The sequence below is a fragment of the Pleurodeles waltl genome, chromosome 11 (assembly GCF_031143425.1).
Source record: "Pleurodeles waltl isolate 20211129_DDA chromosome 11, aPleWal1.hap1.20221129, whole genome shotgun sequence".
Lineage (NCBI taxonomy): Eukaryota > Metazoa > Chordata > Amphibia > Caudata > Salamandridae > Pleurodeles > Pleurodeles waltl.
The window spans coordinates 580018535-580037152 of NC_090450.1; the positions used below are offsets into that span (position 1 = coordinate 580018535).

Sequence of the window (18618 nt, forward strand, 5' to 3'; positions counted from 1 at the left end):
AGAGGGCTTTAGGGGCATAAAGAGAGGTGGTGTGAGGGGCTCAGTCAGGGCCGGCTTTAGCACTGGTGGCCCCCTGTGCGACAGTCTTTTTTTGGCACCCACACCCCATGACCACCTCCTGATTCCCTCACTACTACCCGGTAAATGTGCCCCATATCTCTCCATAGCCCCCCCTTTCACATACGTTTATTTGTTTTAAAGCGCTTGTAAAGGCTAGCTTTACTAATCCACAAAACTATCCACATACAATATAGTTCTTTTTCTTCACAACAGGCTGTTAACCCACTATGCTACTTTATGGTAAGTCAAAGCTGCTGCTAGACAAAATCCCCATCTCTCTCCCTAGCAGGAACTTTAATCACAAGACGTATCTTGACATTTTAATTGCTCCCTGAAGGCTGGACGCACAATGAACTTTTCAGCAGGTGCTTTTAAATTGCAAGTTTCTAATCTAAGTTATTGCTAAACACAACGCCTCCTGAGGTCAGCACCCGGTGCGGCCGCACCTAAAACCAGCCCTGGGCTCAGTGAGCGGAGCATGGGAAGTAGAGAGAACCAGAAGTGATGGGTGCAAAGATTCACCACTGAAGGGAAGACAGAGCCAAGTGTGAGGGATACTGAGAAGCAAAGGAGAGACTCAGAGATATAAGCATGAGGCACTTAGACCAATGTATGAGGTAGAGAGAGATCAAGGTGTGGGAGGCAGAGGGCACCAGCTGTGAATGGCAGGGAGAGATCCTAGTGCTGTCTACGAGAAACAGATGTTAGAAGCTGTGAGAATCTGGAGTGGGATGCTACAGAAGCAAGAGGAGCATCCAGACTTCTTCATGCTAGAGATGAAAGAAGCAGTAAGTGATGTAGAAATATCCACATAAAAGACGCAGCACATGCAGAAGCACGGCTACCCTCAGTCACCAACATGTACTGCATGGGTGCTAGGAACCCCTGTGTGATGTTAGATAGAAGCTTGTATCGCTGCTGCTATATTTACCCTGCCTGATGGAAGCGTCTATAGCTACTGCCTGTGCTCAGAGCTGGCCTTTGCTCAGATAGCACCCTGGGCGAAATAAAATCTGGCACCCCTCCTCCCACTTGGCAATTTTAATTGTCAGTGTGTTGGGAAAATGAGGGAGAGGTAGGTGAAAGGTGAGGGAGGAAACGAGAAAGAAATAACACAGACTTCAGAACACTGTTCCTACAGTTTTCCTTTGAGCCTGGTTGGATGAAAGCTGATGCTGTACCCCTCTGCAGGTCCATGCCCCGAGAGTGGGCCCATCATGCCCATGCTAAAGGCTGGCCCTGCCTATGCTGTTCCGGTTCCCTTTTCAATTACTTCATTTTTGTTTTTTCTGCCCATGCTGTTCTTGTCCTCTGAGTGTGAGGGTGGCATGCATCCATGCTTTCTCTGCTGTACATGTTCTGTTTGCGAAGTAAGCATGCTCTGCTACTGCCACCACCACACGTGCTCTGAATGTGAAATGTGTGGATGCCCTCTGCCTGTGCTGTATCTTTTCTATGTCTGAAGACATCTTGCACAGCTGCTTTCTGTGCGTCATCCTTTCATTGTCGAATAGCAGAGCCTGTACTTCCGTTGCCTGCCCAATCCCCATTCAGTGCCTGTCTGAGGGACACAACAGCTTCTGTCACATAGAACAGGTTCAGCAAGGCAGTAAAACTAAACAAAACTAGGGGCCGGATTTAAGAAGGCCCTAGTGCCAACTTGCCCCACATTAGCGTCATTTTGTTTACACTAGTGTGGCGTTAGGTTGGCAAACACATTGCCCCGTACTGACAAAGTGGCGCAAAACACACATTACACCACTTTGTAAACCCTTGTTCGATATTATGCATGATGAGATGATGCACCACTTTCCATAAATATGCCCCTAAATCTTTACCTCACATAGCCAGCACAGGCCCCAGGGCAGCAAGATTTAAACACAGAATAAGACTAGCAGTGCAGCAGCAGTACAAAGTCTTCTACACAGAACAGATACAGCATCGTTAGCTAATGAACAAACGTCCCTCACAGAAGTGACAGTCTTCAGTAGTGTAAGGAATTCTCACAGAGAAAGGCAAAAAAGAGTACAACACAAGCAGCAACACAGGACACTGCACATGTGTATCACATCCCCAAAGCAGGTCCTGCAAGGGCACCAGTAATACAAGCTTTTATCTCACCCACACAGCATAACACACACACACACCAAAAGCAGGCAAAGCACAAGAAGCAACATTGCACACCCTGTCGAGGACACCAACCATACAAGCTTCTGTCTCCCCCACCCAGCATAACACACACCAACACATCTCACCAAAGCAGGTAAATCATAAAAAGCAGAACAGCAAGCTTCCCCCACCCAGCCAAAATGTAGAGTATGAACAGCTTAAGTACGAGCATCATGCAAAGAGTTCACAAATCTTACTTTCTTGTTCTGTTTGATCCACTGGAATCAAAGTAGGAAAAACCTGCAAAAACAGAAAAAAGAACGATCTAAGCTCAGATATGCATGGGTCACACAATAACTTCAACAATTAAGACCATTGTGGGAATAAGTGCATGGTGTGCGTTCTGGGTGGGTTCCATTGAACCAGAAAATGAGGAATAGAATCTAAGCATGTCTTGAAATTGGAGGTCTAGAGGATCAAGTGGATCTGATTGCACTGTGACTGTGAACTCAGAATGATAGAAAAAAACAAATTACTTACCTGTAACAACAGTTTTGGAGGTAGATATCATATATTTGAATGCAGTGAATCACAGTGCTTGGTCGCGAACTGAAGGTTGTTTTGTCACTGGTGAGCAAAGTGTATTGACCTGTGTTTCTCGAGTGCACTATTATTTGTCATCAAATGCTAAAGAAAAATGTTACATATTGCTCTGCTACCTTCTTCTTGTGTATGTCCTATGCTTAAGAATCAAGGTGCGTGCTGTTTACCTCTTGAAACTTCTGCAAACCCACATGGCAGGACTACAAGTTAATCAACAAAGATAGCAAGCCGCAAAACTATTGTTACTGGTCAAGTAACCTGTGTTGATCTTTCAATAAACTTAAACACAACACCTCATTGGGGTCATTCATAAGAAAAATGCATTTACTTGTGAATACCATGCACAGTTGCTTTTTTCTGACACATGAACATAATACCCACTATGACTCCAAGGTTCTACAGTATCACCAAAACAGAGTGGAAGCCTGACCAGAGCACAGCCCATCACACTAAACTGGTCTATTCCATTATAATAAGCACGATAGGTGCCTCTCTCTTTAACAAACTGCCAGGAAGCACTTGGTATGTATCTCACTTCAAAGGGTAGCAATTTGAATCATTAGTGTCTCTGACTGACTGTGAATCAGGTGTTGTTCTTGGCACAGATAAAGCAGTACATGGAAGTAACCATCATACTGGTTTCAAGTGCCTTTCATATTTGGTAACAGGACGCATGACCAGTAGTCACCATATTCTCTCTCATTTTGGCACTGCTTTGATTAGCCACATATGATACAGGGCTTCCTTTTGCAATGGAAAAAGTGGCTCTTTGACACCTCTGTTCTCTGGCTGTATATTTTGTAAAGTATTGTCAAAATATGTGCCATAGCCAGTGAATATTATTGTCCTTAGCTCAATTTGATCCTCCAATGTTGGGCAAAGGACCCCATTCTACAACTTAGAAGAGAACGGTGGTTGGGAGGGCTATGATACTTCTTCCAGTATCATCTTTTGCCCTGCTCTTTTTGAGGTGTGATGGTAATCTCTTTTAGGAGTCTGCCACTGGTGTTCTTGGCTACATTATTGTGTTGTAGTTTGTCACCAGAATACATGAAAGAATTGCCTTTGCTTCTCGGTTGAGTTGTTACCCTACGAAATGCCATGCATAACTGCATGGCACTCCTAAAGGTGGCCCCAGAAGGCTTATTTTAAACCTTCAGAGTGTCACGTCTCTAAACTTCCCAAATAACATTTGTCCAATGAAGAATGAAGTGATGTTTAAGACTCTACTGCATAAACCCAGTTGAAGGCTGGGAATAATAGTCTACTGGTAAGAGCTGAAGGAAGATGATCAGATGATAACGCTGCAATTCGAGCTTTGCAAGGGGCCTTTAAATAACTCCTCTGTAACAAGTAGATAAAGCTCAGACCTCCCCAACAAGAACATCGAGCAGTACTCTATAAATCTGTTCAAAGATCTATAAAGTGCAGATCCTGTGGACTTACACAGTGCAGTGATGCACCCAATTTAATTTCTCTAGAACACAGCAGAGTGGCAAAATGAACAGCAAAGCAGTGAGCAAGAGTGAAGGTGAAGCTGATTTCTTTAACTCCAGACCTGAAACATACAAAAGAAGAAATTCGTGGAACACTCCCAAAGAAGTACAAACAGGTAACGGATTTTGTTCAAGTCAACAACTCTCAACACTGGTTTTAATACCAGAATAAATTAAATGGCATCGAGATCAGTCAAGAGGGTGTAGAAGAAGCTTAAAGCTGTTTTGCCAATAAATGCTAAGAAAGAGAGAATTCTAAGCAAAACAGAAAAGAGAAAAGAATATCTTCAAAAATGCCTACAATGAGACTCCTGAATCTCCCCAAATGACTGCAGAATTCTGGAGTAGAACTGTTGGAGAATCTATGGGAAAGGAGGTGCATCTACAAATACCTGGGAAGTCTGGCTACAATTTGGGATGGTTATCTGATCCAGGCCAAGGAGAAAATGCAAGTTGACTTTAATGAAATGGAGCAATCTAGCCAAAGTTTAATAATGAAGGCATATGGACTACCAATAAAAGGGCAAGTGGAACCAACAGAAGCAGCTGAACAACTATACTGGTGCTGCAAACGCTGCAGCCCTCAGCGAATATTGTGATTGTCATTCACAAAGAAGAGAGGTGATGGACGTTAGAGGAGGTTAATACAAACGTTTGTTGTTCCCCGATGTGCGCAACGCACCTCCGATGAGAAGGCCTTAGTGATATTAAGAAAAGACATGCTGGACCTTAAACTATTCCATGACCCTGTTAAATTGAATTTGGTAAAAATTGGAAACGTTTTTATCTGTACCTAGGATATTGCTGCACACCTTTTCTGACAAGCAGCCCACAACAATTGGTGGAAAAGCTAGACACAGAGAGATAGACTGTTACGGCTGAAATTGTTTGGGGTGTTAGGGTGATATTGGGCCAGAGGCAGATGGAACTGGTTGAATCATCTAAAGGGGAGAGGAGAACATGCAGCAACATAGTGAGTGCAGAAGTACATCCACAAGCTGTATTTATGCTTTAGAGTCTGCTCCTCTGTCCTCCGTCATCAGGTCTTCTAGATTTGTGGAAACTAAGGCACAGGCAACAAGTGAAACTTTTCACTCCATATGAAAGTGATCGTTTATGCACAGGACTTCACAGTCGCAAATAAGAAAATTGGAGTGTCTATGAATGAAATTTCATTTCACGTTTTTGTATGGTGTCCCACGGGTGTTGATAGTAATGAAAACTAAATAATGAAAATGTCACTTACCCAGTGTACATCTGTTCGTGGCATCAGTCGCAGTAGATTCGCATGTTCTGCAATAGCTCGCCATCTGGTGTTGGGCCGGAGTGTTACAAGTTGTTTTTCTTCGAAGAAGTCTTTCGAGTCACGGGACCGAGTGACTCCTCCTTTTGTCTCCATTGCGCATGGGCGTCGACTCCATCTTCGATTGTTTTTCCCCCGCAGAGGGTGAGGTAGGAGTTGAATTGTAGTAATAGTGCCCATGCAATGGAGTGACTAAGTATGCACGTATTTAAGGTTGAGATGATACATATATAAATAATTGAAGGTAACTTCCAAACTGCTACAGGCTCCCGGGGAGGCGGGTGGGCACATGCGAATCTACTGCGACTGATGCCACGAACAGATGTACACTGGGTAAGTGACATTTTCAGTTCGATGGCATCTGTCGCTGTAGATACGCATGTTCTGCATAGACTAGTAAGCAGTTATTTCCCCAAAAGCGGTGGATCAGCCTGTAGGAGTGGAAGTAGTCTGAAATAATGTCCTTAATACGGCTTGACCTACTGTGGCTTGTTGTGCGGATAACACGTCTACACAGTAGTGCTTGGTGAATGTGTGAGGCGTAGACCATGTGGCTGCCTTACATATTTCTTGCATTGGGATGTTTCCTAGAAAGGCCATGGTAGCACCTTTCTTTCTGGTTGAGTGTGCCCTTGGTGTAATGGGCAGCTGTCGTTTAGCTTTAAGGTAGCAGATTTGGATGCATTTAACTATCCATCTGGCTATACCTTGTTTTGAAATTGGGTTTCCTGCATGAGGTTTTTGAAATGCAATAAAGAGTTGTTTAGTCTTTCTGATGTTTTTTGTTCTGTCAATGTAATACATCAATGCTCTTTTGACATCTAATGTATGTAGTGCCCTTTCAGCTACGGTATCTGGCTGTGGAAAGAACACTTGAAGTTCCACTGTTTGATTTAGATGGAACGGTGAAATAACCTTTGGCAAAAATTTAGGATTGGTCCTTAGGACGACTTTATTTTTGTGTAGTTGTATAAAAGGTTCCTGTATTGTAAAGGCCTGAATCTCGCTTACTCTTCTTAGGGAAGTAATGGCGATGAGAAATGCCACCTTCCAGGTTAGGAACTGTATGTCGCAGGAGTGCATGGGTTCAAAAGGTGGACCCATAAGTCTAGTTAGGACAACATTTAGGTTCCATGAAGGAACAGGTAGTGTTCTTGGTGGTATAATTCTCCTAAGGCCCTCCATGAATGCTTTAATGACTGGTATCTTATATAGGGAAGTTGAATAGGTAGTCTGCAGGTATGCAGATATTGCTGCGAGGTGAATCTTAATGGAAGAGAAAGCTAGGTTAGATTTTTGTAAGTGAAGCAAGTAACCCACTACATGTTCTGGAGTTGTGTGTAATGGTTGTATTTGATTAATATGGCAGTAGCAAACAAACCTCTTCCATTTACTTGCATAGCAGTGCCTGGTGGATGGCCTTCTGGCTTGTTTTATGACTTCCATACATTCTTGGGTAAGTTGTAAGTGCCCGAATTCTAGGATTTCAGGAGCCAGATTGCTAGATTCAGCGATGCTGGATCTGGGTGTCTGATCTTTTGGTTGTGCTGTGTCAACAGATCTGGCCTGTTGGGCAATTTGATGCAGGGTACCACTGATAGGTCTAGCAGCGTTGTGTACCAGGGTTGCCTTGCCCAAGTTGGTGCTATTAAGATGAGTTTGAGTTTGCTTTGACTGAGTTTGTTTACCAGGTAAGGAAGGAGAGGGAGAGGAGGAAAAGCGTAAGCAAATATCCCTGACCAGTTCATCCATAGGGCATTGCCTTGGGATTGTTTGTGTGGGTATCTGGATGCGAAGTTTTGGCATTTTGCGTTCTCCCTTGTCGCAAACAAGTCTATCTGAGGTGTTCCCCAGAGTTTGAAATAAGTGTTCAGAATTTGGGGGTGAATTTCCCATTCGTGGACCTGTTGGTGATCTCGAGAGAGATTGTCTGCGAGTTGATTTTGGATCCCTGGTATAAACTGTGCAATTAGGCGAATTTGGTTGTGAATTGCCCAATGCCAAATTTTTTGTGCTAGCAGGCTTAACTGCGTGGAGTGCGTCCCCCCCTGCTTGTTTAGATAATACATTGTTGTCATGTTGTCTGTTTTGACGAGAATGTATTTGTGAACTATTATTGGTTGGAAAGCTTTTAGTGCTTGAAAAACTGCTAGAAGTTCTAGGTGATTGATATGCAGTTTTGTTTGATGTACGTTCCATTGTCCTTGTATGCTGTGTTGATCGAGGTGTGCTCCCCACCCTGTCATGGAAGCATCTGTTGTTATTACGTATTGTGGCACTGGGTCTTGGAAAGGCCGCCCCTTGTTTAAATTTATGTTGTTCCACCACAGAAGCGAGAGGTAAGTTTGGCGGTCTATTAACACCAGATCTAGAAGGTGACCCTGTGCTTGAGACCACTGTGATGCTAGGCATTGTTGTAAGGGCCTCATGTGCAGTCTTGCGTTTGGGACAATGGCTATGCATGATGACATCATGCCTAGGAGTTGTAATACCATCTTTGCCTGTATCTTTTGTGTTGGATACATGCGTTGTATGATGGTGTTGAAATTTAGAATTCTTTGTGGACTTGGAGTGGCTACTCCCTTTGATGTGTCTATTATGGCTCCTAGGTATTGTTGTACCTTGCGCGGCAGAATGTTGGATTTTGTAAAGTTGACGGTGAACCCGAGTTTGAAGAGGGTTTGTATGATCTGATTTGTGTGATTTGAGCACTGTATGAACGAATGGGCCTTGATTAGCCAGTCGTCCAAATATGGGAACACATGTATTTGCTGCCTTCTTATGTGTGCAGCGACTACCGCTAGACATTTGGTAAAGACTCTTGGTGCGGTTGTTAATCCGAAAGGCAGTACCTTGAATTGGTAATGTATTCCTTTGAATACAAACCTTAGGTATTTCCTGTGCGATGGGTGTATTGGTATATGGAAATAAGCATCCTTGAGGTCTAAAGTTGCCATGTAGTCGTGTAGTTTTAGCAATGGCAATACTTCTTGTAGTGTGACCATGTGGAAGTGGTCTGATTTGATGAAAGTGTTCACTACTCTGAGGTCTAGGATTGGTCTCAGTGTTTTGTCCTTCTTTGGTATCAGAAAGTACAGTGAGTAAACTCCTGTGTTTATTTGTGTGTTTGGCACTAATTCGATTGCATTCTTTTGCAATAGTGCCTGCACTTCTATCTCCAGGAGATTGGAATGGTGTGTTGTTAAATTTTGTGCTTTTGGTGGTATGTTTGGAGGGAATTGTAGAAATTCTATGCAATAACCATGTTGGATAATTGCTAGAACCCAAGTGTCTGTAGTGATTTCCTCCCATGCTTTGTAATAATGACCTATTCTTCCCCCCACTGGTGTTGTGTGGAGGGGGTGAGTGACCTGTGAGTCACTGTTTAGTAGTAGGGGCTTTGGGGCTTTGAAATCTTCCTCTATTTCTAGGGAATTGCCCTCCTCTATATTGTCCCCGAAAACCTCCTCTATACTGTCCCTGGTAACTGGACGGTGTGGCTTGTGAGGTGCTGGCTTGTGTGCTTTGACCCCGAAACCCCCCTCGAAAGGGCGTTTTACGGAATGTGCTGTAATTCCCTCTGCTCTGCGGGGAGTAGAGTGCGCCCATGGCTTTGGCAGTGTCCGTATCTTTTTTGAGTTTCTCAATCGCTGTGTCCACTTCTGGACCGAACAGTTCTTTTTCATTAAAAGGCATATTGAGAACTGCTTGTTGAATCTCTGGTTTAAATCCAGACGTTCGGAGCCATGCATGCCTTCTGATAGTTACAGATGTATTAATTGTCCGTGCAGCTGTATCTGCAGCGTCCATGGAGGAGCGTATCTGGTTGTTGGAGATGGTCTGTCCCTCCTCAACCACTTGTTTTGCCCTATTTTGTAAGTCCTTGGGCAGATGTTCAATGAGATGTTGCATCTCGTCCCAGTGGGCTCTGTCATAGCGCGCAAGTAGTGCCTGGGAGTTCGCGATGCGCCACTGGTTTGCAGCTTGTGCTGCGACTCTTTTACCAGCTGCATCGAACTTGCGGCTTTCTTTATCTGGGGGTGGTGCATCTCCAGATGTGTGAGAGTTGGCCCTTTTCCTAGCTGCTCCTACAACGACAGAGTCTGGTGGCAGCTGTGTAGTGATGAAAGCCGGGTCTGTAGGAGGCGCCTTATACTTTTTTTCCACCCTTGGTGTGATTGCCCTACTTTTGACCGGCTCCTTAAAGATGTCTTTTGCGTGCCGGAGCATACCAGGGAGCATAGGCAGGCTTTGGTAGGAGCTGTGGGTGGAGGAGAGTGTGTTGAATAAGAAATCATCCTCGACCTGTTCTGAGTGGAGGCTTACGTTGTGAAATTGTGCTGCTCTAGCCACCACTTGAGAATACGCGGTGCTGTCTTCTGGTGGAGATGGCTTTGTAGGGTATGCCTCCGGACTGTTATCTGACACTGGGGCGTCGTATAGGTCCCATGCGTCCTGATCTTGGTCACCCTGGCTCATGGTGGTGTGAGCTGGGGAGTGTGATGGAGTTTGTGCTGGTGAGACGTTAATCACGGGCGGAGGAGAGGGTGGTGGGGTAACTCTTTTCACCACTTTTGGTTGTGGTGTCTGTTCCGTCTGGAACTCCAACCTTCTCTTTCTCCTAATGGGGGGAAGGGTGCTTATTTTTCCTGTCCCCTGCTGTATGAAGATACGCTTTTGCGTATGGTCCACATCAGTTGCTTGTAGCTCTTCCTCAAACCTATGCTTCTGCATTTGGGAGGTTAGCGAGTGCTCTTCTGTATAAGAGCCTGAAGCTGGGTCGCTTGCAGTTTGTTTCGGCATCGAAACCCTGTCTGCGTGTTTTTTCGGCTCCGAGGTGACTCTTTTCTTTTTCGGGGCCGAAACCTCTCGGCGTCGATCTGTTTCGGTGCCGCTGTCTCGGCGTCGAGCCGTGTCCACACCGGCATCTCGGTGTCGAGGCTTGTCTCCAGCACTTTCTCGGTCCCGAGAAGGCTGCGTGCCGGTGTCTCGACCGGAGTCGGACGATCTCGGCACTGTTTGGGCCTTTTTCGGTGCCGACGGTCGGTCACCGAATTTATGGGTCGAGCCATGGCCTGGTGGCAGTGGCGTCCCCTGGGCCTTGTAAATGTTCTTCTGAGTGGATTTCGACGTCTTACTCACGGTTTGTGTATCGTCGAATCCTTCGGAGTCTGAGTCTTGGATCGAGAAGGTACCTTCCTCTTCCTGTTCCTCGAACTCTCGTTGGGCTGTCGGTGCGGACGCCATCTGAAGTCTTCTGGCTCGACGGTCTCGGAGTGTTTTTCGGGACCGGAACGCACGACAGGCCTCGCAGGTGTCTTCGCTGTGCTCAGGTGACAGGCACAGGTTGCAGACCAAGTGTTGGTCTGTGTAGGGGTATTTATTGTGGCATTTGGGGCAGAAACGGAACGGGGTCCGTTCCATCGGCGTTCTTCAGCACGCGGTCGGGCCGACCAGGCCCCGACGGAGGATCGAAAAACTACCCCGAAGGGCACCGGAGCTCTTCGATCTTCGATGCGGTGTGGAATCTAAGTACGCCGATCCCGAACGCAACAATACCGACGAAAATCTTCCGAAATTAGCTAATTTTCCGTTCCGAAACTCGGAGCGACAGGAACACGTCCGAACCCGATGGCGGAAAAAAAACAATCGAAGATGGAGTCGACGCCCATGCGCAATGGAGACAAAAGGAGGAGTCACTCGGTCCCGTGACTCGAAAGACTTCTTCGAAGAAAAACAACTTGTAACACTCCGGCCCAACACCAGATGGCGAGCTATTGCAGAACATGCGTATCTACAGCGACAGATGCCATCGAACATATATTTAACTAAATATTGATGACATATACAAGGAAACGGTCTAAAACACACGAATGGACACTATTTCTTGAAAAATATGTTCAATATTTCCCTACTTGGAAAACAGTTTTATGCACTCAGTGGTGTCCTGTTACACATACTCATGGTGTGTTACACTGAAATACATCATCAGGATGCTCTCAGTGAAAGCACAGGTAATTATAATTTGAATTAAGATTCGGTGAACCTTGTGACTTAGTCAATCACAGCTAGAAAGGGGCAGCAGCTATGATATTACACTTATTGTGTCTGAAAAATGCCCTGTCATGTGTCAACAGCAGAAAGTAACAGATGAAAGTTCAGAATACAGAGAAAGCCTCAGACAATGGGAGCAAACTAACAAGCAGGCATGAACAAAGAAGAGCATTTCCTGATACTCTGGTCAATAAATGCTACTGGCACCTGGCATGGACCGCTGCATGCAGGACAGCCAGCCCGAATACTCCTCTGAGGGCCGCCCCAAAAACATGCTGTGGCTTCCAGCTCCCTTGTTCCTCAAGTGCGTATTTGGGCTCGTCTCAGTTCTACCTCACCATTGGTTTGCCTTGGTGAAGAAAGGTGCATTGAAATAGGCTTTTCTGCTCAGCTGACGGTCCTCTGCTTGTATTTCGGTGGTGCTAGAGCTCGTGTAAACGCTGCTCTCTAACCCAGGCTCCAGCTCCTGCGAAAGCAAGCAGGATGAGCGACGCTGAATAGAAAAGCTGCTTCCCGCGTGCTCTCCACTATGTAATTAGAACGTTGGAATAATGACTGCGTCACTAAGGACACTAGCGCGCCACAGGGTCAATACGGCTGTATTAATTTGCAATTCACACATGAATAGCCCAACCTAAGAAGTGAGGATATTAGGAGAGGGGCACCACCGCACAGGGGGGCTCTGAAAGGTCACTTCAGGCTTATTTATGTCAGACATTGGCATGTGACCTTTTCAATTCAAGCGTCCTTTTTCGGAATTCAACCTGTTAATTGTGAACGGTGGACTCACCGTAGGTGTGCTGCGTGGCCTGGAGGGGGTACTTTCTTCCGGGGGCAGGATAGGCTCGGCTGCTGGGTCATTTCTGCTGTTGAGTTCGTTTTCTCTAACCTCCTGGTTGCTGGAGGTGAAGGAATATTTCAAAACTTTTCTCACCTTAGAAACAAAAGAATCGCACGTTAGGAGTCTGGCCACCGCATAGCATTCTGGGCCTGGTTTGTTCACTTGCACCCTAGAACCCCTATGCGAACATTTCATTTATTTTGGTTAGTGGCTTTTAACCTCTTTATTTCGGGCACCCCTTTTTACGTCGGCCTCACTACGTGAGACTTCTGTGACATGACGTATATGTAAATTCTGCTATTTTAGGATGCGGAGAGCTCAGGGGTCAGTCTATCTAAATTCTGCTTTTACTCATTATTCTATAAAAACTCTCTATAACGTCGCTCCAGAAGAATAATGCAACTTGTGAAGACTGATGTGGGTGCATACATGTAGGGTTATAGGCTGAATTCAGGTGTGTAATGTGAGCCTCCAAGCATCTGTAATGCCTAGAGGGTGCAGGCAGCTACTCGCCCCACACAGCTGAGAGTGAGTCAGGTCCACAGAGTAGCGTCTCTGCTAATGGATGGTATGTCCTACCTCTTCTCTCTTCTAATTAGCCTTTCCATAACATCTACTCAGTGATGGCTTCCTGAGCTCGTGGTCAGATGCTCTTCCTCTTTTATTTTAAAAAACAAAAAAACATATTGTATTAATACTAAGGATTAACGTAACATACTTGCATAGTTTTTTCAAGGTATGTCTTTGATAAGACACAATTTGACAAAGTTGAACTCTAATAAACTTTTCAGTAATGTGTTGCAGCCAGTGTGTCTCTCCACGTTGTCTAATAGACTATACTCACCATATCACTCACAGACCAACACCAACCTCATAGATGCCTTCCTGACCTTTCCCCTGCTTAATCTATGACAACCCTTGTAATTCCACCCAGATGCCTTACATTTTATCAAACGTTTACAGGCATCCACTCTGAGTATAAACCGCCCTATCCTCGGCCATTCAGCAGTCCATGTTGTGTTTCCATTCAGTGACCTTTGTAGGAGGTGGGATACCCTTGGGTCGCTTTCCCCCATTTTTGCCACAATTCAAACAAAACTGACAAATAATTCCTGATATTTAACTATGGTTTGGTCCCACCCACATTCCCATGCTAGCTTCATTCCTACCACTGTATCCACTTCCTTCATACTTGTGTGCAGTACTTTGTTGTAATCGGGCATTTCAACAGTGTGGATAAGCCTTGAAGCCGCATCCTCTCAAGCAAGTATCTCTTTCGGCCCTCCTAGAGTTATGCAGCTGATCCCTAGTGTAGTATATTCTATAGAAATTTCTGAGCTGTATCAAGCAAAATTCAGATTTCAAGGAGCCTTCCCTCGGATGCTCAAAAGCCTCTTTCCGCCTGCCTATTTCAGTTTCCAAGCGCAGCTTCAAAATCTCTATTTCTTTGGGTGCTATTCGTTACTGTTCTATAAATGAAGGAAACTGGTTTCTTGGGCAATCTGGTACCCAGTAGCCCGCCTTTTAAAGAACTAATTTGGAACGACCTTTACCATTTTAACTCTGAGCCTTAATGTGTGTTTAAGTTGTAGATATTTAAATATCTGGGCTTTTGTCAGTCCAAATTCAGTTGGTAGTTGATTGAATGTTTTGATGTCTGTATTGTTCAAACTTCTTCCAGTGGGACTATCCCTGTATCGTCCCAACCCATACATTTACCAACAGTATTCAACTATGTCAGTTTGGTACCAGTAGGCAGGTTTTGAGCACAAGACTTCCTTTTCACCCCTTATCTTAAGTGATTTTCTACCAAATGTTTATTGCAACTTTTGTTGCTGGTGGCATAGTGCCTCCCATATTACCTCCATATAATGCATTTATATATTACTTTGTACCAAGGATGTGACTGTCTACACTGAACACCATTTTTGAGGGTGGAAAGCACAGCTGTTGACCACAAGGAGCTGTGCAGCCCCATAGTATCACTACACAAGGAGCACAGATAATACTATTTCATCTAGCTTTTTGGGGAACAGGTTTGGAACCTTACTGGTGAATTTTGCAATATATATATGGGAAGCAGGGAGATCCATCTGCATGACATCTACGTACATATTGTATAGTGACGATGTCAGGTTGGGGGGAGGGTAGGGTATGGATTGTTTGCCTTAGCTCAAAAACTGCATTGACTGTATTTAAAAAAACACAAATGTCAGTCCGACTCGATTTCCTTCACTCATTCACACATATATTTGTAACTGAGTTAAGCATCTGTTTTCACCGATATGTGGTTTATGGCAGGGGCAATGCTCCGCCAACCGCTACCACATGGTAGTACATGTTTATATATGAAAATGCAATAATGTTTGTGTTCAAAATATATAGGAAGCAGGGAAATGTAAGGGTTTTTGTACAATGTGTGCCTGCAGGCGACTGAAAGAGGGAGTTTTCTGCAGCAGAACTACTCTGCAAATAAACTACTCACCATGGGAGTTATTTGTCGCCATAGAATGCCGCTCATCTGCCAAAATCCATATGCCCAAGTACGTAAAGTGAATCTAATATTCTCAGTGGCATCATCAGAAACACAGACAGAAAACAGCTGTTCAGCTGGAGCGTCAATGACCTTCTCTAGCTAATAGGAAGTTCAGAATATCTTCCAAATATTTTATATATTGTCCCTAGTTTATCTAGTGATTCCTGTGGATCTGATACATATAACAGGATACCATCTGCATATAATGATATTTGCTTGCCTCGTTCACTGCTCCATTTCCAAGCTCTGATTAGGGCGCCCTGACATATTCTTTCAGTGGGGGAGTGGAGGGTGGAGGGGTTTATTGCTAGAGTGAACAGTTTCAGACAAAGAGGGCATCCCTGCCTAGTTCCTCTCTGTGTTCGGAATGCGCTAGATAGACTTAGATGGACCCTCATCTTGGCTAACGGGGTACCCTATAGCAATTTTATCCCGGAACGAAAGCACAGCCCAATTCTAAACGTTTCTAGTATTAGGACTGGGAAGGGCCGCTCAACAGTCAAAGGCTTGATTTACAATTAATGCTGTTAGGACAATTGGCACTGGGTCTTTTGACTGATTGGACCAATCCAACTCCATCATTCACCTTAGATAGGCTAGGTGTTCTGGGCTGCGTTTGTCAGAAATGCACTGTAGCCTGTACTCTTTATCTGCAATCTCTTCGCTAGGTGAGTGATAGGGTTCTGTTCATGTATCACCTCAATATCTACTATCTCCTGTTCGATGTCTTTGCATCTTTATTCCTTTCTCTGTCAGTGCCAATAGTGTTCCAGCTCGGCTGGCCGCATATCACAGCTTTATATGCCTTTAGCAATGTCACTATGCTGAAACTCATAAAAGGCCTTATGAAATCTATGGTTGTTTGGGGTAATTGTGACCAAATTATCTGTTCTTGGTTATTAATTGTGTGCCCCAGAAGAAAAGGTGAAGATCCTCTGTACGTTAGGACAGTACTTTCCCCTGTTTCTAGCCTTCTTTCACAGCTTCTTCCTACCAGAAGCATGATTTGGACTGCAGTGAGTTATCCAGGATGCTTTACCATGACTCCGTTCATTTCCAATGCCTTTAGTCCACCAACTTCTCTGGCTCTAAAGAAGGTGAAGAGAAGTAACAGAATGTGCTGCATACAAACTGGCCAACATTGACATAGTCAGAAATGTCTTGGTACCTTATCCAAGTAAAGGAGTGCAAAAACCCCTACTTGAATCTGAAAAAACAGGCTAAATACACACTGGGAGAACATGCTTCAGACAGCGTGTATAATCAGAGCTGGAAGCATAGCTAGGTTTCCAAGGGTCCTCTCTACTGTGATTATACGTAACAAAAAGCTACTTTCCTGAAACAACAGCTCTCCAGCGACATGACAGCGGAAAATAACTCAAGAATGGCAGTCTATGAAAGATTCAATGCTGGTGAAACAACCTCTGTGCAGAACCATCTTCCTTAAGAACCTCTCTCTGACTATCCTAGTATGAAACAATAGACGCTAATGCCTGACTTCCTGTTTACCCACTTGCTACACTGCGCGTTCAATATCCTGGTATCTACCTTCCTTCATAGAAGATAGTTTGATTTAGTATAGATTAATATTTTCACAAAACCACCTCCTGAATAAACTTCTCTCCACAGTGCACTAGCATTTTTAAGTTGACCTGTAATCAGCAAGAAGTTTTGTGCAGTCGAGCGTCAGGATAGTTTTGTATACAGCTGTGAAGGAAATTAAACTATGGGAAGTTTTGACTCCTAAGTAAGACCAGAGAGAGGTCACAGGCTGAATCATTCACATCAGTCGCCCCTTGTCAAGTTTCTATCGAGTCGGATTTTCCCGTAGATACGTTACCAGGGGTTTTCCTCTATCCATTCCTTAATTCCTTTAGCTCCCAACAGGAGAAAATTGAAAAAAATAAAAATCGGACAGTGTCAGGATGAAGGGCGGCTTCATTTCTCAAAGGACAGGAATTATGATGACAATACATTAAAGTATGGCTGCCTCTAGGCCTAAGAATCAAGACAGTCCGTCCAAATGGCGGCAGGCTTTGATTAAGTCATAACACTTGCAGAGCAAGATGGGATTCTCTCTGGAAGTCTGGCTTGAAGAGTATCTTCCAACCACAGTCCCCAATCTACCTTGAGAAGCTATTAAGCATGTGCGAAGCCCACTTAGGTACACTGGGATTCTCAACAAAGTACAAAGCCGCAAGTAATTATGATTCTTAATCCGTCAAAATCTCCAAATAACCCGTTGAGATTAAGGTGTACTCTTCAAATATGCCTGTTATGTTATACAGTCTGTTATAAAGTCACGTTACTAATCAGGAGCACTGGGGAGGTAAAACAATGACTGTATTTACTGGTCAATTACTTGGCAGTTTGGCTTATAGCAGAGTTAGTTTCATTTAAGGTTTTGGCATAATATATGTTGATTTATGCGTGCTGTCCTGTGCAGTGGCAAGGAGGCCAGTGCCTACTGTTTCGTCATGACACATCTGATACTTTTAATTTAGTCTATCCCGTACAGTGCATTGGTGTCTGTTCGTGGCAAACAATCACCTCTTTAGTAGGGTCAAGCTTTTGTTTCTGGACATTGTTGCTAAACCATTTACTTTATGCATTGTCTTAGGATGCTGCTAAAAATGACAGATAGGTCCCAATAAGGCTCTATTTAGGCTGTTACCAGACCAGAAGTAGCTATCTTTTGAAGCACAGCTGGTAGACAGTGCTTGCAAGCAAAGGTTAATATTAGTTGTGGAGTCAATGAGAGGGACACGGGGTGATTATAACTAACCCAAGGCATGGGGATGCCTGCCTGATCAAGAGACAGATCAGGGATGAGTAGGAACATTCAGCTTAGGTAATATAGTCATCTAAAAAGACGTCTAAGTCGCCAGCAGCCCTGCCTCCTTTACTGGTTGTTCTGGAGCTTCCGTTGCTTCCACTGATTAGCCACGCACCATTGTAGCAGGGACTAGTCAAATAAATGACAAATGTGCGGGCACCTAACCTAGGCACCCTACAAGAGGTCAACAGTGAATTACCAACTAGTCATGAGGCTTACAAGCCGACAGTTTACATAGGACAATTGTATGGGTGCTTGCTGGGGCGAATGCCCAACGGTGTTTTGCAAGACGGTATAACTTCCCTGAATCCTAAAAGAATGTACTATGCCTTAAATCTAACCTTCAAAGAATCTAAAATCTCTTTACTTCCCTTTATTGCTACTCTTCTCAGCACCCTAAAAACTCTTACTACCCCTTAACGTTACCTTTCCCTTGATCACTAAAAACCTCTTTTACGCTATCCATTCCCGAAAATCAAAAACCCTGAAGCACCCTTTAATACTGCTCTTCCATAAACCTGAAAAACCCTTATAGTCCAATGGACCTCTGTTATCAACACCGATATCCTGCCAGCACCAACTACTCCCCAGAAAAAACATGATCCCTTCTGACTCCTCAGACCGAGACACAACGAATGTCACTATTATTGCCGCCTACAGTACAGAATTCCGACACTGGACCACTGAAGTCATGGAAACAATTTGGTAAGGTGGGTATATTGTTATTTTGCTCAGAAACACACGGATGCGAATTAAGAATAAGCCAAGGTGGGAAAGGTT

General features: G+C 44.4%; 1 protein-coding gene across 6 annotated transcripts in view; it reads right to left on the reverse strand.

The window, feature by feature from the left end:
- The window catches only part of LOC138265897 (tumor necrosis factor receptor superfamily member 10B-like), a 176477-nt gene that overhangs the window by 103725 nt on the left and 54134 nt on the right, over window positions 1-18618 (reverse strand). For 4 of the 6 annotated variants that reach the window (XM_069214065.1, XM_069214064.1, XM_069214067.1 and 1 more), the window contains 2 exons: window positions 12416-12559; window positions 2427-2469 (listed from right to left, as the gene is read on the reverse strand). In XM_069214065.1, the coding sequence (XP_069070166.1) occupies window positions 2427-2469; window positions 12416-12559 (187 nt within the window). The remainder of the gene's footprint in view (window positions 1-2426; window positions 2470-12415; window positions 12560-18618) is intronic. The other 2 variants (XM_069214068.1, XM_069214066.1) reach the window with 1 other exon arrangement.